General features: G+C 41.1%; 2 protein-coding genes across 3 annotated transcripts in view; one reads left to right on the top strand and one right to left on the bottom strand.

Moving 5' to 3' along the window:
- Nucleotides 1-22,677, top strand: part of xpo7 (exportin 7) — a 32,020-nt gene extending 9,343 nt beyond the window's left edge. Inside the window, exons 3-28 of one of the 2 annotated variants that reach the window (XM_071914299.2) lie at nucleotides 13-106; nucleotides 1,754-1,920; nucleotides 2,595-2,660; nucleotides 2,752-2,856; nucleotides 3,392-3,557; nucleotides 3,984-4,057; nucleotides 4,149-4,268; nucleotides 4,374-4,520; nucleotides 5,430-5,602; nucleotides 6,366-6,559; nucleotides 7,228-7,333; nucleotides 7,423-7,558; nucleotides 9,506-9,579; nucleotides 9,840-9,920; nucleotides 10,049-10,112; nucleotides 10,943-11,051; nucleotides 11,156-11,262; nucleotides 12,488-12,576; nucleotides 13,219-13,326; nucleotides 14,229-14,311; nucleotides 15,127-15,341; nucleotides 18,446-18,584; nucleotides 18,714-18,871; nucleotides 18,997-19,095; nucleotides 19,184-19,311; nucleotides 20,730-22,677. In XM_071914299.2, coding sequence (XP_071770400.1) covers nucleotides 13-106; nucleotides 1,754-1,920; nucleotides 2,595-2,660; nucleotides 2,752-2,856; nucleotides 3,392-3,557; nucleotides 3,984-4,057; nucleotides 4,149-4,268; nucleotides 4,374-4,520; nucleotides 5,430-5,602; nucleotides 6,366-6,559; nucleotides 7,228-7,333; nucleotides 7,423-7,558; nucleotides 9,506-9,579; nucleotides 9,840-9,920; nucleotides 10,049-10,112; nucleotides 10,943-11,051; nucleotides 11,156-11,262; nucleotides 12,488-12,576; nucleotides 13,219-13,326; nucleotides 14,229-14,311; nucleotides 15,127-15,341; nucleotides 18,446-18,584; nucleotides 18,714-18,871; nucleotides 18,997-19,095; nucleotides 19,184-19,311; nucleotides 20,730-20,823 — 3,096 coding nt within the window. In that variant the 3' untranslated portion in view covers nucleotides 20,824-22,677. Of the gene's footprint in view, nucleotides 1-12; nucleotides 107-1,753; nucleotides 1,921-2,594; nucleotides 2,661-2,751; nucleotides 2,857-3,391; nucleotides 3,558-3,983; nucleotides 4,058-4,148; nucleotides 4,269-4,373; nucleotides 4,521-5,429; nucleotides 5,603-6,365; nucleotides 6,566-7,227; nucleotides 7,334-7,422; nucleotides 7,559-9,505; nucleotides 9,580-9,839; nucleotides 9,921-10,048; nucleotides 10,113-10,942; nucleotides 11,052-11,155; nucleotides 11,263-12,487; nucleotides 12,577-13,218; nucleotides 13,327-14,228; nucleotides 14,312-15,126; nucleotides 15,342-18,445; nucleotides 18,585-18,713; nucleotides 18,872-18,996; nucleotides 19,096-19,183; nucleotides 19,312-20,729 lie in introns of both variants that reach the window. The other variant, XM_078286359.1, reaches the window with a different exon arrangement.
- A 976-nt stretch (nucleotides 22,678-23,653) lies between these two features.
- Nucleotides 23,654-27,418, bottom strand: pbdc1 (polysaccharide biosynthesis domain containing 1). The gene is made up of 6 exons (XM_071914326.2): nucleotides 27,356-27,418; nucleotides 26,817-26,882; nucleotides 26,369-26,428; nucleotides 25,737-25,877; nucleotides 24,283-24,394; nucleotides 23,654-24,197 (listed from the first exon to the last, which is right to left on the bottom strand). Exons 1-6 carry the CDS (start codon nucleotides 27,383-27,385, stop codon nucleotides 24,106-24,108), a joined length of 501 nt encoding a protein of 166 aa, XP_071770427.1. The 5' UTR covers nucleotides 27,386-27,418; the 3' UTR covers nucleotides 23,654-24,105.
- Nucleotides 27,419-27,526: the final 108 nt, after the last annotated feature.

The raw sequence follows: 27,526 nt of genomic DNA on the forward strand, positions 1-27,526 counted from the left end.
TCTTCCCCACAGTCATCGTACTCGCAGCTGCTGGCTGCCACCTGTTTGTCTAAACTGGTATCTCGAACCAGCAACCCTCTGCCCCTCGAGCAACGCATCGACATCCGTAAGTCTCTCACACACACCTTTACACACCTCGCATTCTTTGTTTGGGAACAGAGCATCATCTGACACACACAGGACTGTTTGGTCAATATAGACCAGACTGGACCAGGTGGGGCTGTTATGCATGTGGAATAGTTTTGGTATGACCCTATGATATTTGGGGGAATTGTATTCTTTTCAGGGTCTATTTTCTTTTATTAAGAAGAAGCAACTTGTTGTGCGTGTATTGGTATATTGGCCTCCAAACCATAGTAAGAGAAGAAGAGGTACAGTGTAAAGGCCGCTTTTAAAATCATTACTTCTAAAACATTTGGACTACATTTGTTTTAGTTTTAGATGAGAGTAAGACTAAATTACAGTGCTAATTATAATTTCACATTGTCTCTAGCAGTGGGGGTAATTTCCTTGCTGTGGATTTGCACCACTGCTAAATGGATACAGAGGACACTGAGCTATATTTGCTTTCAAAACCAGTGATGGAAAACTCGGTATCTGCCTTTTAAGACACAACCTTATCAGTGTTTCCCCCACATAGAGGCAGAAGCTATGCAGTGCTGCCACCGAATCTCTGAAATGGCCCATTAGTTCTTAGAAGTTTGTTTGGAACCTGCATTACTACCAACCCACATTAATTTGTAGGCCCAATTAAACAATCTTCTACCCCAGAATCAGCAGACAATTGTTCTTTTGAAAGCCATTGTTCATATCAGGACATGAAACTGTATGACAGTTGGGTTCATGCTGCCTGGGTTTCAGCTTTCGCTTTGAATGTCACCTCTTGCTGACAAAAATGACACACTTTTATTCGTTTAAAAAAACAGCAAACCAGTGGCTAAGGGCTTTCTTTTGGGGCCGGGCCGGCAGCTTCACGGTTAGATGCCAACAAGCTACAGCTAAACTCTTGATGTTTCCAAATGCAAAATGGTTTTCAAAGGCCTGACATCTAACAAGGAACAGTGTCTTTCCCTGAGTCAATATTACGTTGGCTCACTGTAAACAAAATGTTTCTGGTCTCTACAGTCTGCCAGCTAGTTACTGATTGGGCTGCTGAACATTAAATAAATACATGAAAACTATGGAACATCTGTATTTCTTTCAACTTGAGACACTGTTTCTCTTAAATGTGAGAAAATAAGTTTAAAAATGCAATTTTGAGTTTGTATTGCAATATAATTTAGTACATAGAATAGATGAGGCTTCTCCATGGCATAATGATGTTTGTCACTACAGCTATGATGTAGCATGGAAAATATCTTTCTAACAGAAGATGATGAGAGGTGAAATCATTTGCTTTTTCAAATAAGTTCTGCTTATAGTTAAGTTTCCATATCTAACCGCTACTGGGGAAAAAATCCACGGGGAAACACTGTTTATGCTCATTTTTATAAACTTGCATTTAACTTCACTAGTGTCAATTGTTTTGTATTTTCTAGGTTTTGAGTTATGAGGTTATGAGTGTTGATGGATTCAGCACTTCCATTTTTATTATAGCTGATTGATTGTTTGCTGAAATGTTTTGTTTTTGTTCCTTTTTTGCCATATTATTTTTAATGTTCTCTACAAATATACCTATTATATGGTGAAAGTTTAAGGTGTGTGTTTTCTCAGTATCCTAAAATTGATTTGATTGTGTGTTTTTGCTATACAGGGAACTATGTGCTGAATTATCTGGCGACACGGCCAAAGCTAGCGGCATTTGTGACCCAGGCCTTGATCCAGCTGTACGCCAGGATCACGAAGCTGGGCTGGTTCGACTGTCAGAAGGACGACTACGTCTTCAGAAACGTCATCGCTGATGTTACACGCTTTCTACAGGTGTGTGTGTGTGTTAAGCCCTTTGATACAAAGGTTGACAATAATTGCAGAGATGATGTAAGACCCGGGTTGGTGTCTCTGTGTGTGTTTGAGGCAGAGGTGTGTCCCAAGTCAGTCTCAAGTCTAAATGTAGAACACCAAGTCAAGTCCATCTCATTAAGAAATGTGTAACAAATGTGGAACACCAAGTCAAGTCAGAACAAATCAAGAGTCCAGTATCAATTTAATATCTTAAAGAAAACTAAATATCTAGGACTTTTCAATGCAATATGGTTTTAATAGGATAAAAACTTGGTAAGAGCATCATGAGTTTGATTTCTAGAATCAGTTTCAACTTCAATAAATTCAATCATTCCATATAAATTCAGAAAACAGAATTTAAATTCAGTCGTCTGCTGGAACAAATCTCATCACTTTCAAGTCATTTACACAAACACAAGATCTCAAGTCAAGACTTTAGAAACCTTTTCAAGTCATCAAAGTACAAGTCAAAGTCAAGTCCCAAGTCACCAGAACCCAAGTCAAGTCTCAAGTCTTCTCTTCATGCATCAAGTCAAGTCTCAAGCGATTCAAATTGTGACTCGAGTCCCCACCTCTGGTTTGAGGTAATTTATTTGATTGGCATGTTTGTTTGCGGCTGTATTGCTGACGCTGTGTAACTGTTGTGTTTACAGGATAGTGTGGAACACTGCATCATAGGAGTCACCATTCTCTCCCAGCTGACCAATGAAATCAATCAGGTAGGCTGAGGCTCCTCCTCATTTCTCTCCCCTCACTTGTCTCCTCTCTACATAGCGTTTGAAATGTTAATATTGTCTGTTCTATCCGCAGGCTGACACAACGCATCCCCTGACCAAGCATAGGAAGATAGCGTCATCATTCAGAGATTCCTCCCTCTTTGACATTTTCACTCTCTCCTGCAACCTGCTCAAACAGGTACGTCTGTTACTTCAGCTGTGGTCCAGTTTTGGGTGAAGGACAGTAATCTGGAACTAGTTTGTCTGCATAACTCAGCATTTCACTCTAAAAAAAATGAAAGAATGAAGTTAGTTCAACTGAGAATCTTTTTTTCGGGATGGCAGGATTAGCCTAGTTGTTAGTGAAATCGTACCCCAGCCAGAAAAAACGTCTGTTGTTATTGTTGTTTGTTGTTTTTTTTTCCATTTTTATTTTCCCAGATTTTTTGGGGGAGTATATTATTTTATTTATTCCGAATTACATCAAATTTCTAGGTTTCTATAATAATGATAATAATAATAATAATAATAATAATAATAATAACAGCGGGAAATACCGCGATATTCACAAAATATTGCAATGTTCATGAAATATCGCGATACTTGATAATATTGAATATCGGCCCAAGCCTAATATCAAATCAATCACAGAAGAAACTATCTATTCATAAGTGATGCGTGTGTGTGTGTGTGTGTGTGGCTCTGATGTCATTTGGTTCGGTTTGATTCTCCAGGCGTCGGGGAAGAACCTGAACCTGAACGATGAAAATCAGCACGGCTTGCTGATGCAGCTGCTGAAGCTCAGCTACAACTGTCTCAACTACGACTTCATAGGAACTTCCACAGACGAGTCCTCAGACGACCTCTGCACCGTACAGATCCCCACCTCCTGGAGATCAGGTAGCTGCGGCTAAAGTGGTCAGCTAATTGGGAGAAAGCTGGTTCAGGCTGTCTGCAGGTCCTGGAAAAGCCAAACTCAAGGCCTTAAAACATCGTAAACAGTTAAAATTCTGAAACTGAATTCCTAAATTCTGTTTTGGAGGCTTTAAAAATGGTTTGATTTGTTAGTGCGCTGCTTATTCCGGTGAGAAATCAGCCCAGTTCACAGACCTATATTCAGATTTTTCATTTTCAGTTATTTCAGTTGTGAAATTAGTTTTATATGTCATTCAAACTGGCATTAAACTGTCTTAAATTTAAGTTGATGAAACTTGCAGACACCCTGTGATTGTCAACTAGACTTCTGTGGTAAATACTTGAATATTAACGTGTAGCATTGTGACTGCAATACATTTTGACACCTTCTGTTTCCCTTCTGTCCTGCAGCGTTTCTCGATTCCTCCACCCTACAGCTCTTTTTCAATTTATATCATTCCATTCCACCGTCCCTTTCCCCATTGGTAAGTAAAGGAGGCGCATTGTGTTAATATATCCAGAATAAAGCTTAAGTTCCCCCTTTGTGAAGACTGAAAACCATGTGTGTGTGTGTAGGTGTTGTCATGTCTAGTTCAGATAGCCTCTGTCCGGAGGTCTCTCTTCAACAATGCAGAGCGAGCGAAGTTTCTTTCACATCTGGTGGACGGAGTTAAGAGGATACTAGCAAACCCACAGGTACGTGCACATCTCCTTCACACAGATCAGCTGTCCATGACACTGAATTTTATGGCTAATTGTTACCTACCCGGTTGTTTGACCCGTGAAATGTTTGTGCTTTAGTGTTTGCCAGATCCTAATAACTACCATGAGTTCTGTCGTCTGCTGGCGAGGCTGAAGAGCAACTACCAGCTGGGGGAGCTGGTCAAAGTAGAAAACTACCCAGAAGTCATTCGCCTCATAGCCAACTTCACTGTCACCAGTCTGCAGGTGGGTGTGCGTAATTTGATGTCTGTTACTGCTTTTTTGTTGAGAAAATGTATGTTTTTTGACTAGAACATAAAACTTACTACGGTTTGATATTGAGTACTAATAAATACTAGTGTTGGATCAATTTTCAGTACTAAGCAGCCTGATTTTAGGCTGTTTAAATTAGAGCTAATTATAGCTTTTGTAGCTAGCCTAGCCTAGCCTAGCATTGGCTAATTACAAAATACGTCTAACGGTGAAAACAACAGCTTCTAGAGTTACTTTGACTTACCGACATGGCGTGTGTGTGGGTCTTGTCTCTAACCCCGCAATGTATTCATGACAATGTAAAAACAATAAAGTACAGAAAAAAGATGATTTTCTGCATGTCGCTGTACTAGCTAAGACCTTTCCGTAAACATATCTTGCACATGGAAGTTCAAAATAACAGTCCCCCGTAGTCCCTACTATAAAGTTGATTACTTCATGAAGTACCGAAAAAAGTATTGATTTGGCATCAAGGTACAGGAACCAGTACCAGCACTGAAAAATGTCAAAAGATACCCAACCCGAATGTTAGATACTTACAAATGGGTCTCAAGTTTTCTGACAGTGGGCATTTCAGTGAAGAAAATAAATCAAATGTCTGATTTTATGTAGGAAGTAAATTGTGGGTAGAAATGACAGAGAAAGAAAGACCTGTGTCATTTTTGAACATTGAGCATTAGATGGTGGTTTTCGGGTCAAGTGCAGTGGAAACCAGACTTTTCACCCCTTTAGAAAAGCAACCAGGAAGGAAGAAAATCTTTAGGTCATGGAAGTCGTGGAATTTTGCATCAGATCCATGGTGGGAATGCTCTAAAACTGGTTAAAGTGTAGAAAAACTCCAATAGTTAATCCTCACCTGTTTATCATCTCTTTGTGCATCAGCACTGGGAGTTTGCCCCCAACAGCGTTCACTACTTGCTGAGTCTATGGCAGCGTCTGGCAGCGTCTGTCCCCTACGTGAAAGCCACCGAGCCTCATCTGCTGGAGACGTACACTCCTGAGGTCACCAAGGCCTACATCACGTCGCGGCTGGAGTCAGTCCACGTCATCCTCAGGTAAGATCTGCTCTCGCTCCACACCCAAACAACGCAGTTCCTCTTTGTAGGGTGTGTTCACACTGTTCCACTTTTTTCAAGCTGCCACCACCTTTTTACCACGATGCCAAATTCAAGTCATCCTGTCAGGTTGAGGCACCTGGGCGCTATCAGACTTCATCACACTTTGTGATTTTCCCATCTTAAATTTTCCTCTATTCTGCATTTCTTCATTTGTTGAGGTGGGTTGCAATGAAAGCTGCAATGAAAGAAAAAAAAAAAATTTGCCATACTGAGCGTAGCATTCCAGCATTTTGTGGCTTTGTGAAGCGAGGATAACACAACTTCTGCACCGTGGTTGGTAGCAAAATGTATAAAAATTATATATATTTTTATATTTATTTATATTTATAGAAATGTATATATATTATATTTTTTAATTATATATAAAAACAGGTGAAGATATGTAATAACTTCGCCATACGTCATTTCTACTTACATTTCACCCATTTTAAGAACAGACCGATTGGCAAACGGGACCCAAAAATCCCATTCATTTTCACCATAGGCAAAAAAAAAAGAAAAAAAACAATATATAATCCGAAAAGCCCCAAAATGACAACCACCCTTGAGAGGACAATGGGACGTTTTGGAAAAAGCTCTCCTCAACTACTATTCATCCTACCATTGGTTTCAAGTGCAGCTCCGTAGGAGGTGAAGCATTCTGGGGAACAAAAAGCTACTTTGACTGAACTGCATGTCCAAACATGTGTTTGCTCTACAGAGATGGTCTAGAAGACCCTCTGGATGATGCCGGCCTGGTTCAGCAGCAGCTGGACCAGTTGTCCACCATAGGGAGGTGTGAGTACGAGAAGACCTGCGCTCTGCTGGTCCAGCTCTTCGACCAGGCAGCTCAGTCCTACCAGGAGCTACTACAGTCCACCAACTCCAGCACTGCAGACATCACTGTGCAGGAGGGTGAGGGTAACGCACTGTAATCAAGGGTTTGGGATACGTTTTTTTATTTCCTTTTTGAATAGGCATCACAGTTCAAGCTTTGAATTTGAATTTTTTTGTAATATTGAATTCATGTAATTTTCTGTCTAACTGATGAATGCATTATTAAGCATATTAAGGATGGTCACTTTAAGTAATTTCAGTGGCGTTTGAAGCACAGATATGAAACGACTAATTTTAAAAATAGCTCATTTAAAAATAGAAAAGTGGCAGGGAGGATTTCCTGCTTCCAGCTGTCTGGCATCCAGTTAACTAATGGCACTTCTGGCACCAGGAAATAGTAGAGTTTCAAATTGTGTGACTCAAAATATGGACAGTCAAATTCAGACAAAGCAGCACACACACATAAACAACTCTGGTAGAGATAGCAGAATCAGACACACACATAAACAACTGTGGTAGAGATAGCAGAATCAGACAAGGGATCAGTTGCTTCATGAAATCAATGGCTGTTTTTGAGGGAAAATCGACATGCAGGTTAAACAATAAAATAATTGAAAATGCACGCCATGACTATAATCTCTGTGTTTGCTCTTTATCCTTTAATTGTGGTTTTAGGATTTGAAGTCTTAGAGAGATTTTTTTTTTTTTTTACATTTTAACTGATGTTCCTCTGCCTCCCTGTGCAGGTCGGTTGACGTGGTTGGTTTATATAATTGGAGCAGTAATTGGCGGACGGGTGTCGTTCGCCAGTACAGATGAGCAGGACGCCATGGATGGAGAGCTAGTCTGTCGGTAAGAATACAAGAAGATACGCTGTAATACAAAACCTCGCTATATCTGGTCTGCCAAAACTGTTAAAAATATCTGTGTGTGTGTTTCAGGGTGCTCCAGCTGATGAATCTGACGGACTCTCGGCTAGCCCAGGCTGGGAACGAGAGACTGGAGCTGGCCATGCTCAGCTTCTTCGAACAGTTCAGAAAGATCTACATCGGTGACCAGGTGCAAAAATCATCAAAGGTAAATACTGCTTTTAAACATCTCAGAATATCTCTGTTGTACTTGATCGTATTGGAGGGAGCAGAGCACGAGTAGTCGTCTGTAGCATGTGTCCATAGCAGGAGCCCACTGCTAATTTAACCCCGGCCTGGCTGACACGCTACCGTTGGTTCCCCCTCGCCCCGTCCCTCCCCCACTAGACCTGTACTAACAACCGGTGACAGGGGGCCAAGTTGATGGGAACAAGCAGGTCTTTTGTCCTGAGCACCGTTTGTGTCTGACAGTGCTGATCGCAGCGTTTTCTATAGAGCCGCAGAGTCTCCGTCTGCTACTACTGATGTGTGCATGTTGTTTTACCATTGTTAAGCTTCACATGGCCTCGTCCACCAAGGCATGCTGACTGACGGAGTGTGTTCTCTTTGTTCTGGGCAGAAACTGCAAAATGTGAACGGCCCAGATAAGTGGCGGACTGTAGTAGCTTCTCCCCACATGTTGTCTGTCTGGTTTGGTTTTAGCTCCCCCTGCCTCTCGTTAAGTCTCACCGCAGAACCCGAGTCAAAGTTTTGTCAGTCACACCCTTAGCAGAATAGCGGGGGCTAAGCCTGCTTAGTATCGGCTTAGCAAACAGATCAGTAGTACAAGTGGCCTTACAGTCAATGAGTATGTTTACATACCACACTAGTAATTAGATGTTAACCTGATTAAGGCAATACTCTAAGTACTGAAACTGTCATGTAAACACCTTAATCTGATTAATCGGAGTAAGGTCATAATCAGACTAAGCAAAACCCAGTTTACCGTAGTTGTGTATCCAAAACAAACAACATGGAGCAGTGGAGTATGGAAGCCAAGAGCGACTGTGGTTGCTTAATTTTGTTTTTTTATCCTTTTATCTCTAGATCGGACTTAATTATCTCGTTATCTCGAGACAACAAATTAATGGTTTTGCCAAGCCCAGTAAGCCTGATGGTGTTGCCGATGTGTGGAAAGACTAAAGTGGAATTGACAGTGTCAGAAGCGGAGATTACAGTCGATTAACGCGTTTAATCAAGATGCAACACAGGCAAAAAATTGCAACCACAATCGGTAACGTAGCCTAGTTAAGTCTTGATCTCGAGGAAACCAGTTTTTGTGATCATTTCATGATAATGAGATAATGAAATTGTGATCACAAGGAAACAAAGCTTGATCTCTCAAGATAATTAAAGTGATGATCTGGAGATAATAGGATTAAAAAAATGTATGAGCAACCACAGCCGCTCTTGGCTTCTGTAGTGCAGTAATCGACCAACTATTAGATGAGTCCATGAAAACCGGGTTATTAGAGAAATTGCGTTACTTCGAAACTTTATCATCGCTATGCAGTAACAAGGTTATAGTCATCACAACACCCAGCATGAGAAGAATTGGACATATACTGTGCACTAGAGTCTAGTCAGATTCAAGTGTAGGACGGGCCCCATGTCCTGCCAACTTCCCCTCTGTTGCCCAGCTGTAGAGCCAGCCTCGTCCATAGAGACGCACCCAGCTCTTCCCTCAGCTACATGCCTCATGTTAGTCGTCCTTCAGGCCCGTTTGCTTCTGCTTAGTGCCTTGCTGTGCCCTGTAATGACCGTAGAGCAGAGCTGCTAGACTATGTATTTGTGCTTCAGATGATGAACAAATATTCAGCTCTACGCACAATTTTGGTCAGCCCCACATCCTATCCATCAACTGCATCAGCTGATGTAGTCTCAAAGCTGTGATTTAAGTTAATAAAAAAAAATAATAAAAAAATCGTTCTAAATTCGAAGGAAAAATCAGTGGACAGGACGTGAAGTGACTGGCCAAACAGCGGATCCGTAGAGCCTGTGGCCTTCTAAAAATAAGATGCGTTCAAATTGTGAAAATTGTAGTAGATGTGAATGGTTGTGTGTTTTTAGATGACCTGTGTGTGTGTGTGTGTGTGTGTGTTTGTGTGTTTTCCAGCTTTACCGGCGGCTATCAGAGGTTCTGGGGCTGAATGATGAGACGATGGTACTCAGCGTCTTTATTGGGAAAATGTGAGTGGCAAAAATGAAAACTGTTTTAGTATTTTGTGTGTATTTGTGTATGTATATGTGTATCCAGAGGTAAACAATTGGACTTTTTCTCTATTTTGTTGATCAGGTGGTACACTTTTCAGGCTTAAGTTGATGAAAAATTGAAGTGTGTTAGTAGTAAAAAATTAATTAAATACACAAAAAGCTAACTTAGATTACTGATAAGCCGAAGTGTAACGATTGCCTGATATTTCATTGTGAATTATCTTTCTTTTTTGTAGCATCACCAATCTGAAGTACTGGGGCCAGTGTGAACCAATCACTTCCAAGACGCTTCAGCTACTCAACGACCTCTCCTTAGGATATCCTTGATTTGTGTGTGTGTGTGTGTGTGTGTGTGTGTGTGTGTGTGTGAATATATGCATGTTTCTTCAGAGTAAGTTTAGGTCCCATATCTATCTGTCTTCTCCTTGACGCTACTTTTGTGCACGTACAGCAGTGTGAGGAAGCTGGTGAAGCTCAGTGCGGTCCAGTTTATGTTGAATAACCACACAGTAAGTACATTAGTGACACAGTACATTACACAATACCCATACATACCTATGAAGGTATTATAGTAGCAGAACTTCTTTTCTTTGAATTCAAATTTAAGACACAGGTGGGTGAGTATTTTCTGATAGTGTCAATTCCAACATTCAAGTTCTCAGGTGTTTTGCTACTATAATACCTTCATATCATCTCCAAAAAAATGTTTTATAGACAGAGGTGTGACCAAGTGAGCTTTGCTCGAGTCCCAAGTCAGTCTCAAGTCTTGAGGCACAGGTCTCAAGTCAAGTTTAAATGTAGAAGACAAGTCAAAACAAATCAAGAGTCCAGTATCAATTTAATATCTTAAAGAAAACGAAATATCTAGGACTTTTCAATGCAATATGGTTTTAATAGGATAAAAACTTGGTGAGAGCATCATGAGTTTGATTTCTAGAATTAGTTTCAACTTCAATAAATTAAATCATTCCATACAAATTCAGAAAACAGAATTTAAATTCAGTCGTCTGCTGGAACAAATCTCATCACTTTCAATCTAAGTCATTTACACAAATACAAGATCTCAAGTCAAGACTTTAGAAACCTTTTCAAGTCATCAAAGTACAAGTCAAAGTCAAGTCCCAAGTCACCAGAACCCAAGTCAAGTCAAGTCTCAAGTCTTCTCTTCATGCATCAAGTCTCAAGCAATTAAAACTGTGACTCGAGTCCAAGTCATGTGGCTCGAGTCCCCACCTCTGTTTATAGCAGATGTTCCTTGTAATTGTGAATTGTATGAGAAATGTGATGCAGCGATGGGAACATGAGGTCACACTATCTTGTCTACCTCCTGTCATGCTAGAGCGAGCACTTCTCCTTCCTGGGAGTGAACAACCAGTCGAATCTCAGCGACATGCGCTGTCGGACCACCTTCTACACCGCGCTGGGACGCCTGCTAATGGTCGATCTAGGTAAACACACACACACACACACACTGCCCTCATCCAGAAAATCAAAAGGAACTTGAGTGGACGGTGTGATGACTTGTGTGTTTTCTCTGTATGTGTGTGTGCAGGCGAGGACGAGGACCAGTTTGAACAGTTCATGCTGCCGCTGACGGCCGCGTTCGAAACCGTGGCTCAGATGCTCAGTACAAACACCTTCAATGAACAGGAAGCCAAGGTGACACAAACACACACACTCGTTCACAGCATGCATACCAACCGACCTGTATGCATTTTGCATGCCGTGCACACATCTACGCTGGCAAAGGTTTCTGGTTTCTCTTAAGTGCATACAGTGTGCGGTTCACCTGATAAAGAAAAATATATTAGAGGCGATCCAGGCATGAAGCAGGGATTATTGGCAATTATTTCACAGTGTCACTCGCTAGTTTGAGTATATATTTCACAGTTTTGGCTGTGAGTCTTGAGAGATGCCTTGGTAGTAAATCATCATTCACTTTTACATTTTAGTCATGTAGCTGTCGCCCTTATCCAGAGCGACCTGACCTGAGCAAGCTGGTAGGGGTTCAGCGTCTTGCTCAAGGGGACATAGAACAAGACATGTGGCTGTGGACGAAGGAATTGAAGGATTACAGCCAACACCCTCTTTCTTTCTTTCTTTCTTTCCTCCTTTATGGGACAGTCTCTCAAACCGCAAGGCGTCCCTGCCGCCCATCTGCCCTCAATCACGAGCCTGGTGTTTACTTGCAGTGTGTTTTTTAGGGAACATAAGAAGGCAACTGTGGTTGGTTTACTGGAAGTGTTGAGTGTTGGTGGAGAGTTCTTGCTTAAACAGCTGGAACAGAAGTGCAATCTTGAAAGTGTTGAATGCTTAGAGATGAACAGGACAGGAGGAAAATACACCATTTGTCTTGAAGCCAATGAATGAATTTTCACTGTTCTGTTAAGCTATATATGGCTGCAAGAATATTGAGCAAGTCCATAGAGATCAACAGGCGCAACACTTGCATGAAACAGTCTTTGATGGTAGTAAAAATCTGACATTTTGGTCATGTGCACACAGCAGTGGCTGGTGTCTTTGGCTTATGTTGCCAATACGGTACTCAAATTGCTGATTGCACAGAATATTAGGGACACTTAGTCTCTTCATGAAGAACACTGATGAGGTGAACCCAGGTAAAAGCCTTTATCCCTTATTGATTTCCCTTATTAAATCTATACCAATCACAAAGGAGATGTAGATAAAGAGAAGCAGAAGGATTTTTAAGCTTTCAGACAATTGAGATGTGGATTGTGCAAAAGGGGCTACAACTCAACATCAGAACGATGTCCCTAATATTTTGTCCATTCAGTGTATGATGATGGGCTGTTTGCACCAGTGCTCACCGTGTGCCAAATGCTCTCCTTTAACAGTATTCTTCCTGTCATGTTGTTCCTTGCAGAGGACCTTGGTGGGTTTGGTCCGAGACCTGCGGGGCATCGCATTTGCCTTCAACGCCAAGACCAGCTTCATGATGCTGTTTGACTGGATGTATCCTTAACTGACCTGTGACCCCCTTCAGCCCCCGTCCCGTCTGACCTCTGGGCAACATCACTGTTGAGAGACAGTGACTGATGAATTATTGCATGTTTTTTCTTATGGAGGGGGCGGGGGCATTCACCAAGTCTGTTTGTTCCCAAAATGGTATTTCCATATTTAAAAGGGATAAGGTAAGTTTTGCCATCAACCTGCCAATCAGGGAATGATATGTGTGGGGGAGACAAATTCTTAAAAATGTATTTTAAGAACAATAGTCATCTAATTACACATCCTCGCATTGTTACAACTGACATAAAATCAGACAAATCTCTGCTGTGTATTGCTAAGCAGCTCTCCCTATTTCCACGGCCTCAGCTGGCCTCCATTCCGGAGCATCGACTGAGTCGCTAAGATGATCTGTGTGTGCAATTACCCTAACAAAACGGAAATGAAAGCCTACATTCTGCTGGTGACTGTCGCCCCAGTGGGCATGTAATGTGAGAGGCCGACCGTTCATGAACTCTAGGGGTACGAGTCCTAAAAAGTGAACCTGGCCTACTTCAGTGAAATATCACTTTAATAACAAAGGTGCTTCAGGAGACCGGCTTACCGTTATGATCCCTTTGAGTGTTGTCCTTCACTTCAGCCCAATAGATATCCAGCTTACATGCCCATTTTGCAGAGAGCCATAGAGCTCTGGTACCACGACCCAGCATGCACCACGCCCGTCCTCAAACTCATGGCTGAGCTCGTTCACAACAGGTAAAGATGCTCATTGTTACAGCTGCTGACTCGTGCTGCATTCATGTCCCGTGGGAAAGATGGTACATTTGCACTTCTTACTAGGGCTGAGAGATATTGACAAAAATTTAATTTTAAGATCTAAGATTACCCAGAGCTCTAAAACTCATCGATTGTTTTAATTGTTTAGTTCTACTTCTTATTAGAAATGACTGTTCATCTCAGCTTTCAGATGGCAAATACTATATGGGAACTGAGAGTTGTCAAGTGTAGAGAATTCATTATTTTTACACCACATAAGACATGGTAGGCCAGAAGTTCTTGAATTTTTTATTTGTGGTTGACATTGTACTGTTTGGTTTTGCTGACAAAACAGTATCTAAAATGTATAAACTCACATGTTAAGTACATGTTAAACAGCTGAAATGGGTTTCCCACACGATGTGAATGCAGCATCATACACAAAGTCCTTTGTTTCAAACTGCTTTGGGTGGGGATGGTCTCTCATCAGTTTTTTATGAGACAAGTAGAGTGGAAATTTGAATTTCGGGGCGGCTGTGGCTCAGGAGGTAGAGCGGGTCGTCCACTAATCAGAAGGTCGGTGGTTCGATCCCGGCTCCTCCAGTCCGCATGTCGAAGTGTCCTTGGGCAAGATACTGAACCCCAAATTGCTCCCGATGGTTGCGCCAGCACCCTGCGTGGTAGCTTGCCGCCATCGGTGTATGAATGTGTGTGTGAATGGGTGAATGTAGGCATTGTTGTAAAGCGCTTTGAGTGGTCGATAGACTAGAAAAGCGCTATATAAATGCAGTCCATTTACCATTTACCAATTAAGTTGAGGTTTCTGAGATGAATCCTTAATTTTGACAGTTTGACACCCAACCTGTGACTGTGTTGTTTTTTGTTTTTTTTATTGTTTCTAGGTCCCAAAGGTTACAGTTTGATGTGTCGTCGCCCAATGGGATCCTGCTGTTCAGAGAAACCAGCAAGATGATCACTACCTACGGTACCTTCACCAGCCTATAACCCCTGACCCCCACTCCCCACCCCTAATCTCCCACCACCTCTAACTTTCACCCTGACCTTCTCATCCCGGCTAGGTGAGGTGTCTGACGCAGCATTAGTAACTGTATTGTAAATGCTTGCCTGGTCATGCCCATGCGTGCGTTTGTGTGTGTGTGCGTGTGTGTTTTGTGTGCATCAGCATATCGCTGTTTTGTAGAAATATTATAACTCCAACATTGATTTTCATGATTTTGAATGCTCTGGGCGACCCTTAGGCTTATGAAACCCTTTCAGCACCTATTGGATAAACTCAAAAACGCATGGTTGTCAGCCTAGAAATGAGGGTTCAACCAATATGGGTTTTGAAGGCACATAGTTATTTTTGAATTGAAACTACTTGCCACTATTTTGTTCCAATATTCCAAAATTCTAATTCCAATATTTCTATATCCAATATTCAATATCTTTAAATGGGAAAAGCCTCTGAAACTGCATTTAGATTATAGAGACATTAAAACTCTCCATTGAAACCCAGTATAATAAAACACATTCATATATATTTGTCTGATGAAAATGTGCATTAGAATCAATTCAGGTTAGGAGCTATTACTATTGAACAATTATACAATAAATATTACTTTTAATAAAAGTCCAGTATGATATATCAGCAAACCCATATATTGGTCTAACCCAACTAACACAAGTCTGTTTTTCCAAGTTCCTGAAAAATTAATATTTTGGAGTTTCACCCAACAGCAGCGATATGCGAACCGCCCCTGTCTTTCTGTGTGACACCTCTCGTCTCCCTCCGTCTAGGGAATCGCATCCTCACGCTGGGGGAGGTCCCCAAGGACCAGGTGTACGGGGTGAAGCTGAAGGGAGTCAGCGTGTGCTTCGCCATGCTGAAGGCCGTCCTCAGCGGCAACTACGTCAATTTCGGGGTCTTCCGTCTGTACGGCGACGACGCTCTGGACAACGCCTTGCAGACCTTCATCAAACTACTGCTGTCCATCCCTCACAGTGACTTACTAGTACGTCCATGCATCTGTTCATTACAGCAGTGTATCATTTATCAAAACACAGAACACAAACACCAAAATCATCCATGTGTCCCCGGTAGATCATTCGTTCCGGTGCTCAGTGCTAACACTTTAGTGTACTCTAAGTTGAGTGATAGCGACTAGCATTATTATATGGCCTGTAGATTTAAAAATGAAATATTAACTCAATATAGCTGATGTAGCAGGTTTATTTTGGGATCTATTTCATGTGAGCAACCACGTATTAATCCGCTGCGCAGTGATTTTTAGCTGTACACAGTCTACCATTGCCCAACACCTTTAATTCCTATGGAAACAGGGAAAGTAGTCCCTGCCACTTTGAATTAGTTTGCTAGATTGATTTGCATATTTCCTGTCATTTTTACAAATCCTACACAAAACAGACTTAGCTGCATATCATTTAAGATTACTTACCATTTAGCTTTAGAGCTGCTACATAGATAGATTTTTTTATTAATGTGTCGTGCACCAGACTAGCTGGTCGTCTAGGCATCAGCTAATGGGGATCCTTATAATAAACAAATAAACCACATGGTGCCCAGCCTGTATGGGTTTACAAGACACAGAGACGTTGAGCTCCAACAAACAAACAAGAACCAGAAACAAATAATTATCAAATAAAAAAAAAGGATCAAATTAAAGTCATACATTCAAATAAACAGCTTTTCCATTCTCAGTTTCAATGCTTTCCCAATGAAACTGGCCACACTAAAAACTTCCTCTCTGAATAACCATTCCAACTTAAAGGATAAGGCTAGTGTTTTTTAATGCATTGCTTACTGTCAACAAATCCTATGAAAATAACAAAATCAGCAATGATTTTGTTTTGCCAACAAGTCTCGTCCATGTAGCTGGTGCCCAGTGAAGCCATGTCCCAACAGCCATAGAACTCCATTGTATTAAAAAAACGATTAAAAACACATCAAAGAGCCATGCCGTTGCTCTGGGCAGCATATTTCATCATCACGATGCACCGGGCCAGCCGACTTTTTCCTCAAACAACTTAATAAGCCGGCTGTAAACACTTTGCGATCTCAGGAAAGTAGTTTCGTAGCACCGAAAATAGTCCCCGGCGTAATGAAGAATTTGTTCCCATTTGATTTGGTAATAACTACAACAGCCTGACTTTTCATGGTAACAGTTAGTGATTTTTAAAATGTAAACTATGTCTTTGTGAGCTGTATTTAAAGGTTTTCAGCTTACAATTGGAGCCAATGACTTCCGGGTTGAAGGCTAAAAACGGTACGTGGGAAGTCAGAAAGCAACGGGAGTAGAGCAAACGCATTGTTGATTTTGTTATTTTCATAGGAGCAAGCAATGCATTAAAAAAAACCACCAGCCTTATCCTTTAAACTCATCTCCTCTGTTTTGTTTTTATTTACTTGACAAAAATAACAATACAACACAAAACACAGAACTGACAAAAACATATACATGTAGAGACATCAGAAAAGAGAAGAAAAATTCTGTAAACATAACAAATGTAAAACAAAGTATATTAACTAGATAGAATGGAGATCACAGCCCAGTTATGAAGAAAAAAGGTACAGAAAGTCTAACTGATATAAACAAATGCAGGTATACTCATATAAGCTTATACATAAATAACATGTATAAACTTACATAAAAGAACAGAACATAATAAAGTATTATACACTCCATTTACAGTTTTTATAAATAAGGCCAATACAAAACGCACAAAACAAAACAAAACAAAAAAATGGAAAAAATAAAAAAAAAAGAATACAAAAACAAATAGGACATATCAAAGCTCAATATCCCATGCCTTTATAACTGATAGTTTTTCCCATTTACCACTAAAAGCAAGTCCCTTACCTTTCCTTCTCATAATTAGCCTTTCCAGCAAATAGTGATGTTTGAGGAAGGAAATAAATGAAGCCGATAATAGATAACTGTTATTTGGAGTATTAAATATGTAAAGTTTGCCAAGCAATACAATTGTATTCAATGAAGTATTTTGGTCATCATGAACTCCCCACATAATTGTTAGAGGGGACAAAGGTAAGAAAATGGCTTGTGAAAATAACCAATCCGCCACCTGCTGCCAAAAGGATGCAACAAGTGGACAGTATCAAAATAAATGCATGGCATCCTCCTCCTCATCAGAGCAAAATCTACAAAAGCTTTCATCAATTATCTTCCACAACTTAAGCATTCTCCTTGTAGGTAATATCTTATAAAACATTTTCAACTGAAAACCCCATAAATAGGTGGAAAAGGATGTGCTATAAAAGGAGTTAAAGATTCTAAACCAAGGAAGTGGCATATCAAACACATTTTCCCAGTATGATTGAAAATGGTATGGTATGGAATGGAAATAATGCTTTCAGAGCAAAGTGATACATTGATTGATCAGGCTTCTTGTTTTGCATTTTCTCAAATAAAAGCAGTCTTAGTTCCTCATATAATGTACAATGAAACAAAAAATGAAATTCATCTTCAACAACACCCAGTTCACATACAGTACAAAGTCTCTCCTCAATAGAATTGAACCTGTCCACCTCAATAGCCAGAGGGAGGGTCCCAGTTCTCAACTGGGCACACAGAGATCTTCTGGATCTTTCCAAGGGTAAAGTAACATAAGGTTCTGGCCTATACATACTACAAGTGATGTTCTCACTTTTGAGACAATGCTAGTGGCTACTATCACTCAACATAAGGTGAGTAGTAATAATAAAGCTCTGTGCTAAAGTTTTGATCTACTGGGGACACATGGATGATTTTGGTGTCTGTTTCTCATCACTCAGTGTTGACCAATCGGCCAATCTACCAGAAACAAGGTGTTACCCTTTAAGTGCATTATAATTTTCAGATCTAAATGGTTTTGGGTTGCATGTGCTAACAGTACTTTGCATACAATTTGTATGAATTTTGCTTGATAAATCAGTCATCATTTATGAATATTCTGTCATGTTGGAGCATTCATACATTCTAATTTACAGATGAAATGGTTTTGGTTTGCACGTCAACAATACTTTGTGCACAAATTATGTGTATTGCTTGATAAATCAAGCCTTTTGTAAGATGCAAATCTTCTCTTCCGGTGCCTGCAGGACTATCCCAAGCTTAGTCAGTCATTCTACTCTCTGCTGGAAGTGCTGACTCAGGACCACATGAATTTCATCGCCAGTCTGGAGCCACATGTGGTCATGTACATCCTGTCCTCGATATCGGAAGGACTCACCGCGCTGGGTAATATACACAGACACACCTGGGCTGTTACGCACGTACATTTTATTTGAAGAATTGTGCTCATCGTGGCTGGTGAGGTTGATGGCAATCGCTGACTGCCTGGCAGTTAAATCTGTATTTGTGTTTTAGATACGATGGTGTGCACAGGATGCTGCTCCAGTCTGGACCACATAGTAACCTACCTGTTCAAGCAGCTGTCGCGCTCCACCAAGAAACGGCCGGCTCCAATGGCAACAGATGATCGCTTCCTACACATCATGCAGCAACACCCGGAGATGATTCAACAGGTGGGATGACCTATATGTCCGCTTATACACATATATCCACAAGATATTTACTCTCTCCAGTAATGTAAGACTCTCAGCAGACAACCATTCAACAAGTCGTAAAACAAAACATGATTCTTTCGCAGATGCTGTCCACAGTTTTGAACATCATCATCTTTGAGGACTGTCGGAACCAGTGGTCCATGTCGCGGCCTCTATTAGGCCTGATCCTACTCAACGAGAAGGTAAAATGCGCACTCCCACCTCGATCCTCAATATGAATAATCTCTGACACAACAGTATGTCTACAATGTCTGTTTGGGTTTCCTGCAGTATTTTGCTGACCTGAGGAACAGCATCGTGAACAGCCAGCCCCCAGAGAAGCAGCAAGCCATGCACTTATGCTTTGAGAACTTGATGGAGGGAATAGAGCGCAACCTGCTAACCAAGAATCGGGACAGGTCGGTTTCATGTACAGATTGTCATTTTTACAGGAAAACAGTCTGGAAAACCTGCAGTGAAATTAGTTTTCTTTCCACATTATATTTATTCATTTAATAGTTCAGTAATAGTTCAGTAATTAATAGGGGTGGTGGGTCACCCTGCCTTAAAGCTAACACAACTGTTTGCTAACACAAAGAATCTCATTAGTCTGGGTTTCAATGGAGAGTTTTAGTGTCCCATGATGGTCTAAATGCTGTTTCAGAGGTGTTTCACCCTGACGAGAATAATATTTTGGCATTAACATTTCCAAACCCTAGCCCCTTTGGTCCTAGTCTGGACTATGCACTATGAATTGTAGCTTTGACTTTCTCTTTTGGGCATTGTTAGCTAGCTAACTAGCCAGCAGGCTAATTTAGCAAAGCAACTGCTGTTCATATTACTTTATGACTACCAGCCATTACTAGCTCTAATGTTAGCTTCTAGTAGGTGCTACTAGTGTGAAAGTCAGATGTGTTTACAAGACACTGATGGTTAGCTGACCAGATACTGTGGTTAGCTAGCTAACAAGCTGACATGAAATACAAAATCACATTTGTCTGTGGTAAAATGATAATTTTACAGTCAAAAACGGCACAGAATTTAGCATGTTATGAATTATGTTGACAGCCAAGTCTTTTAGATTTTGTTTACTTTTAGAAATGCAATTGTTACTTAAAGGTCCCATATGGTGTAAAACAGGATTTCCCTTGCCTCTTTGATTATAAAGGAGTTGGATGTGCTATCTAAACATGGTGAAAGTATCAAAACACACGGTCGCCAACTAAATCCACACAATCCATATTAGAAAAGCGAGCCTCTAAACGAGCCGTTTGGACTTCCGTAACTTTGTGGCGTCACAAAGGTTCGCTCATTATCATTTTTGTAAGAAATAATAGACTAACAAAGTGTCTTTTTCAAAGCGGTTGAGCGGTTGTCATTGTTTATTACCGGAGCTACCTGTAGCTGCCAGGCTGCGGTGTCTCACGTTTCACTCTTGAAACGGTTAGCCAATCAGAACAGAGGGTCGTTAATATTAATGAGCCTTAAAGACACAGCGACAGAAACAGCCTGTTCTTGGTAAGGCTCAGAGAGATGCTGGAAAATGAACGTGTAAAAATGGATTGAGAGTGTTTTTGGTGCATGACACCACACACACAGCTTTTAATGGACCTCAAGACATAAAATAAAACACTGGAAAATGTAGAATATGGGACCTTTAAGAGAGACCTCCAATATGGCCGCCAGAGGGTATGTCACGGCACCTGAAAGCCACCTGCCTTCAAAAGCCCATATCGGTCAAACCCTGCACATAGATTGCCATGATACTAACTCTGGTGGTTGTTGTGGATTATCTTGTCTCCCACCTCACATGTTGAATAACCCTCTCTCTGTGTAGGTTTACCCAGAACTTGTCAGTATTCAGGAGGGAAGTCAATGACAGCATGAAGAACTCGACATACGGGGTCAACAGCAACGATATGATGAGCTGACATTCCACACAGCAGAGTCTTATCCAAACGCACCCAGAGTCCCCCCTCCTCGCTCCTCCACATCCTCTCTCCCCCCCACCAGCACCTCCCCCTCTGCATCAGCCTCCCCCCCCCCTTGGGCCAGGATGCCCGGGGATCATTTCTCAACCCCAAGACGACTAGCTGCTGCATGTGCAGTAGCTTACGGGGGTATCGATACAATACAAACGAATAAACCACCTTGCATCACTTCTATGTTGCACCTGCCCATTCCCTATTTTTGGTCCCTCTCCCGCCCCCCCCCCCCCCCCCACCCTCCTTTTTGATATAAGCATATATAAATATATACAGATCTATTTTAAAGCCAGTCCGAAGCGGTCTCAAGGGGCCGCTCGTCTGGCTGTCCTAAGAGTGGAGGGGTCGGGGTATCGGAGGTCGTGAGGGGGGGTGGTGGGGGGGGGGGGGCGGGCGCACCTCTTCGTACTCTGGAAAGGGAGTAAATCGTCGCAAGAGGAAGGAGAGTGCTCCGGATGAAAAAGGGGGGGGGGGACGAACGCCGGTAAACGTAGTAATCTGCTTCTGCCTGCCTTGTATAGAAAAACACACAAAACAAGTGTACATTTTTTTTTCGTAACATTTTGAACAATGTTTATAATGATTGAATTTAAAAAAAACAAAACACAAGCTGAGTTTAAAAAAAAAAAAAATTGTGTGAGTGAGCTTTTTACAGTGTAGTGAGTTAGTGCAACTGTTTGTCTGTGTGGGGGGAGCGAGCTCTCCACAGGAGCCGGAGAGCTGGGGGGGGGGGGGGAAGAGACCGAGAGAGAGAGAAAGGGGGGAGGGGGGGAGTGTAACCTGAGCTGTGGAGTGGCCAGGGACGTACGGAGCACTTAGGCTACGGAGGTTAGGCAAGATGAAAGGAAAAGAGGTACATACACTAATAGAAATGGAGAGTCAGAGCATCCATGTTGTACATTTTTCTCAGTCTCTGGTCGGAGTGATGTAAATAGCCACTTCCCTGAAACGGCGGCAGGCTCGGCAGGGTTTCGCCTCCCTGACTCGCCTGTCACAGCTCTGCCCTTCTCCTCGAAGCAACCTGCTACACACCAGACCCAGGTCTTCTGTGCATACACTTGCTTGGTCCCCTTTTACAGTTTGCAAACGATTGACGTGTAAGCAACATGGTAATAGCTACATTTTACCCTCTGGTAGGCTGGGTGCAGTTTCCACCATTTTGTTTACACTCTGGATCCCTCGGACCAGGTTTTGGGACCGCCCCATTCTTAGGACTAGGTCCCGCAGTGGAGTCCTCTTTTGGGTGTGCGTGTGCGAGTATGTGTCCTCGTCTGTGTGCGGATGGGTTTGTGGTGAAAACGGCTCTCTGTTGCCTGGTGTGTATGTGGCGTCCCATGGTGCTGCGACTGCTAGAACCTCTGATGGAGCCGTGGGCTCAAACAGCCGGGGTCTGGGCCAGCGGGGAAACAAACCTAGTTCCCAGTTCTGGCGCATCAGCATTGAAACGCGAGTTCTCGTCATCAGAGCTCCCTGAAGGAATCCAGTTTTATTTTAAAAGTATCTGAAGAATATTGCATCAACTTTGGTAGAAGTCAGAACAGTGTAAAAAGAGATACAGGAATGGAGTATATTAGCAACTTGTGTTACTCTCTACGATGTTGCTGCTAACTGTTTGTGACAACTAGCTCATCTCTAACCATGTCAGCACTCATGGATGTTCATTTGAGTTTCTAATTTTTTGGTTTGTGTCCCTGATGTGAATGTGTTGGGTCCATAGAGTGAATAGCTGTTTGAGTTGTTTGGATGTCTGCTACATATAGTGTAAGCATTGTGACTGCAAATAAACCTCATTGGTTTGTACGTTGCTGCCTTTGTGTCTTATTTTTTGATTGAATTGAATTTTGATTAGTTTTTGCTTAGACATTTTCTGAAACTAAGGCAAATTTTCTCAAAACTCTAAACACAAGAACACTAACAAAATGCAAAACTCCACAAATCTTGCAAAACTAAACTGCATTCAAAACGCTTCTCTTGCAACAAAATGACACACAACCATCATATGAATACATCTTTCTAACAACCAACTGATGTGCTCAATGGAAAACACTACTTTGAATATCTTATCAGTAGGCTTATGCCTTTTGCATGTTCAGAGTTCCACTTCTGCACAGTAGCCTGTTGTAAAAGACTTACAGTAATGTAGATCTGTGATTGAAATACTTCATTTTATTTCAGTCACAAATACTTTATTTCAACACTTGGATATGTGAAGTGTTCTACATACAAAACGCAATGCAGCAGGAGAAAACAGAAAAAAAAGGTTAAAAGTTAGGCTCCATCCTGCCTCTTATTTGGGTCTGACCACAGCACCTCATTCAAGTTCAATATCTTTATTGTTCCAGAGGGAAACTGGTTATACAGTCAGGTAAACACCAAGGGTAAAAACTACATGGAACAAACACTGTAGATAAAAACCGAACACATAAAAAACACAAGTATCCGAATCCCTAAAATAAGGTCATGTATCATTCATGAAACAGTCCAGTCCAAAAATGCAAGTCAACTGTGTTTGATTCTCTCCAATAAACATCTTCTCTTCTGAACACAAGCAATTTATTTGTATTTTTTATGTTGTGCCTAATGTAGAGAAATGTGTAGTGTTTTGCAAAAAGTGATTTAGAATTGCAAACTGAGTGAAAAGCAGAAAATGTGCTTGTATTGTTGCAGACTTGGTTTAGGGATTTGATAGATGTGTTTCAGGTTTTAGTGATTGTGTCTCAAGTTCCAGTTTTAATGTGCGAACAACTGTGAAAAACTGTAACACCTCCATTAACAGTGGCAGAATGTATGACTTTATTTGTTTCCTCCGTCATAGGCTTCCATCAAACAAATGCAATTTCAAGGTTATTACAAAACAAACAACCACTCGTATGATTGGCACAATAAGAATGTACAGTAAATACAAAATGTAAAATTGGGATTTAAGTATACAAACAGTGCTGCTGAGCAGGTAGCACTTGGGGAAGGACCGTGTTTTAATCTCACCATTACGCATTGCACCTGTCTCCCAAGTCAAGGTAATGTGACACAAAGATATTAAGGGAGATTTCCACATAAGTCGCGTTACTTATTAAATTAAAAAGACAGGGTACACCCTCGGAAGATGGAAAATATGACAATTTGAAGATAACTGTTTTTACTTAAGGAGGGATACTTGTGTGATAGTCCTTGGCTCCTCGGGTGATGGTACAGGGGGCGGGCCGGGTTAGTTCCTGGTCCAGTCGGAGGCTAGCTCTTGGAACATTTGGCCATGTACACCGGGCTGTTGAAACCCTCTCTGTTGCGGGCGATCTCAACAGCAAAGAACTGGATCCTGGTGGCTGAAAGAGAAACGGTAAAAGATGAATTGTCTTAAGTCTGACTTTTTCAAATGATAACGCTTTTCCCTCTATAATGAGAACATACCGAATATGGTGTTCTCCTCTGTGTAGTCTTTTTCACAGTCCAGGCGGAGCAGGGTCCCGTAGTTGAAATCGTCGATGACCCCTTCAAACTGGTTACAGAATGGACGCCATTGCTGCACAGGAACAGATCAAGTTAGTTAACGGACTCATGGCGGGCTTCAGGGAAATGTCTCCCGTTGTGTTTTTTTTGTGCCATTTTAGCACTTTTAGCACACAGATACAGGTTTTGTAAAATAACATGGATATAACACACTTGAAATTTTGGGGGAGAGACATTAAGCTCAGATTAAAAATGCCATCAATTTATTGATTTATTTTATTTACTGAAAAAATTGACTTTGTAAATGTTACGAGTCAAAGTTAATCCACCAAGGGAAAAAATGTCCAGGCCAGGATTTCACAATGAGCACAGAAATAAACTTCCTGCAGTACGAAGAAAAACATTTACTACTTAATGCTTGTTGGTTGACATTATTTCACCAAATCTTATAGACATGGAGATGCAGTTATGAATTAGGGGTTCACCCCATGTGGGTGGGTGGACAGACAGACAGATAAATCAATGGTCTTTAATAAATGCCCCTAAAATTGGAAAACCAGCCTGAAGAAACACAATTAATCGTCATTCAAGGCTCAACTGAAAACTACTTTTTATAAACTTGCAATTTATGGCTTATTATTATTATTTGATAATATTTTATAGCTAATTGATTATTGATGTTTTGTTCCTTTTACTTTACTTTGTAACTTGGTTAAGAAAAAAGATATACAAAAAAATGATCTTATTGGATGTCATTCTTGTAATGGCCACACTGAAAACTCATCCTCATGAATAACCCTCATAACCTATAAACAGCTCCATTATGGAAACAAGCAGCTGTATGATATTGTTCCTTAATGGACCTGTTGTGTCAGTGGATGTCTGCTCATTTTAATGGGCAGGCTGCCACATCTTCACATGTTTAATTGATGTGCTGTACTTCAGCTCTCAGGCCCACACTGTGCACCGAGCTCTTTGTGGCTTGCAGAAAGAAATTAGCATTTAGGCTGGATATTGTTTGAAAATTTCCAGTACCAATACTGGTATCAGGACTTTGAATTCAATACCAATAGCGAGCTATAGGCTATATTTTTGCCAATACTTTGCATGAATGTTTTAATTTAAAATTCATGTCAAAATATTTCTACAGAAATGTGTTTTGACAGAGAAATTTGAATTCTAATGAGTTCTATTAATGAAGCCAACGTATTCCAACTAACTGGACTGTTTGACCAGTCCCACGTTGTAAACAGTGGAACAGATAGGACAGTCATCATGTTACCCCCAAAAACACTTCCTTGTCTTTAAGTCATCAGTGCAGTTTCATTGCAGCGCACTCTATCCCTCAACACAAACAGCAGGCCCATTTATTTCATGTGCAAGTGACACCGTCTATATTTTCCAAACAAACAAACCTCCTTGGCCTCGTCGGACTTGAGCAGATCTGGATTGAGCATCTTGATGTCGAGGTCCTTGAAGTTTTCCCTGAAGGAGGTGTAGATTTTGTCGTCCACCTTGGTCAGCTTCAGGAACTTAGGGTCGACTGATGAGATGAGCTGAAGGCAGAATCAAAGTAGAATTTAAATTTCCCTCTGTTTACATACATATGTGATCAAAAATGTTTAATGAAGACATTGTTAACATTTGATTTCGAGTGGTTAGATTTTAAGTTAATGCATTCTCAAAAATCCATCTCAAAAATCAGGCCAATCAGGGTCCAGTGTTATGAGGACTTAGCCTTCAAATTAATTCAATTTAACTAATTCAATTCAGCTTTTACTAAAATACATCTACTTGAAAAACATGATGAAGAAGAGGCTGTTAATCTGAGCCTCAGTGTTTTTGTAAAAAAAAAAAACATCCGGAAACTGAATAATATAAATAATGTGGAGAGCCTACACAAGGAGTCTGAGATGATGATGAGATGATTTGGATTTATACTCTACTTTAACAATAATGGGTGTGTAACATGTTTGACGTGTGTGTCTGTGTATGTGTGTATATACATAAAAATAAAAAATAAGGGACAGTTGAGTGAGGATCTTACATTGAAGTAGACTTCTGCGTGGTTGTAGGCCTTCATCGCCCACATGACTTCGAGCTGAGGCTGCAAGGGAGGTACAGGTCAAAGGTCAATACACTCACTGCAGTGAAGTGCTGGATGATACCGCCTGCTTCCACCCTGTATTGACATTTGCAGTCAACTGATTGACAGTTGCTGGTTTCTCCTTCATGTTGAACCGTCTGCTGTTAGCTCCCAGTTTCCTCTAGCTGATGCTGTGTTTCCCTCAGACTTCCTCATGAAACATCAGCAACACTTAACCCTCCCCAGTAACAGGCAACCAGGTCTGCCTGGGACTTCCATACACGACCCTAAGCATTATGGGACGTTAACTGCTTAGTTATCATAGAGACCCGACCTATGTGGAAGATCCAGCTTGCAATATACTTTATAACTTTATAACTAAATCGTAGATATTGGCATTAAAACTTACATCATTTCCATATGCATCAGCTGGAAGAGACAGTGCATGGGCAGCTGCTGAGGCTCCCTCCACACCCTGTGAACCCAAAACACAACCAGCACACATCAGTAACTTGCAGGAAAGATAACTATTCATACATGATACTTAGGTGTGGATATGGACTGTCTGTAAAGCAATTTGTCAGCTGATAGCATGCATGTAAAAATACATACAGATAATCAAAATAGCCTACATAGGTAATACTAACTGGTGGGGGTCTACACGCTCTTGGATAACAATTCAAACGAGATTATCACTAACTCAACTCTGTTAGTTTGCCATGATGTGAGACACTTTAATAGATCTGACTGGAAACTGTCATACACAGGAGTGTTTCTACACGTGCTTTCCTAGTTAGCATAGCAGAGTTAGCTAACAAGCTAGCAGACATGGGTACAACATTTTACACTCGTGTATTCATTTCTGTGATTCGTTATGAACCGTTTAGTGCAAAATGAACGCGTACAGTCAGTACATGTAGATAAAGTGGAGTATAATTCAGTGCTTACCAGAGAGGCCAGTCCATTATTCGACGCCATTGCTCTCAACCAAAGATGATATACACTGTAGATAAATACCAGTTCAACAGCAAAAACTGGTCCAACTTCCTTGCTTTGTAAGTGGGCGTTACCCTCACGCATGCGCTCTTTTCCATCTATTCTACCTGTGACAGCAGGGGC

The sequence above is a fragment of the Centroberyx gerrardi genome, chromosome 2 (genome assembly GCF_048128805.1).
Source record: "Centroberyx gerrardi isolate f3 chromosome 2, fCenGer3.hap1.cur.20231027, whole genome shotgun sequence".
Taxonomy (NCBI): Eukaryota; Metazoa; Chordata; class Actinopteri; order Beryciformes; family Berycidae; genus Centroberyx; species Centroberyx gerrardi.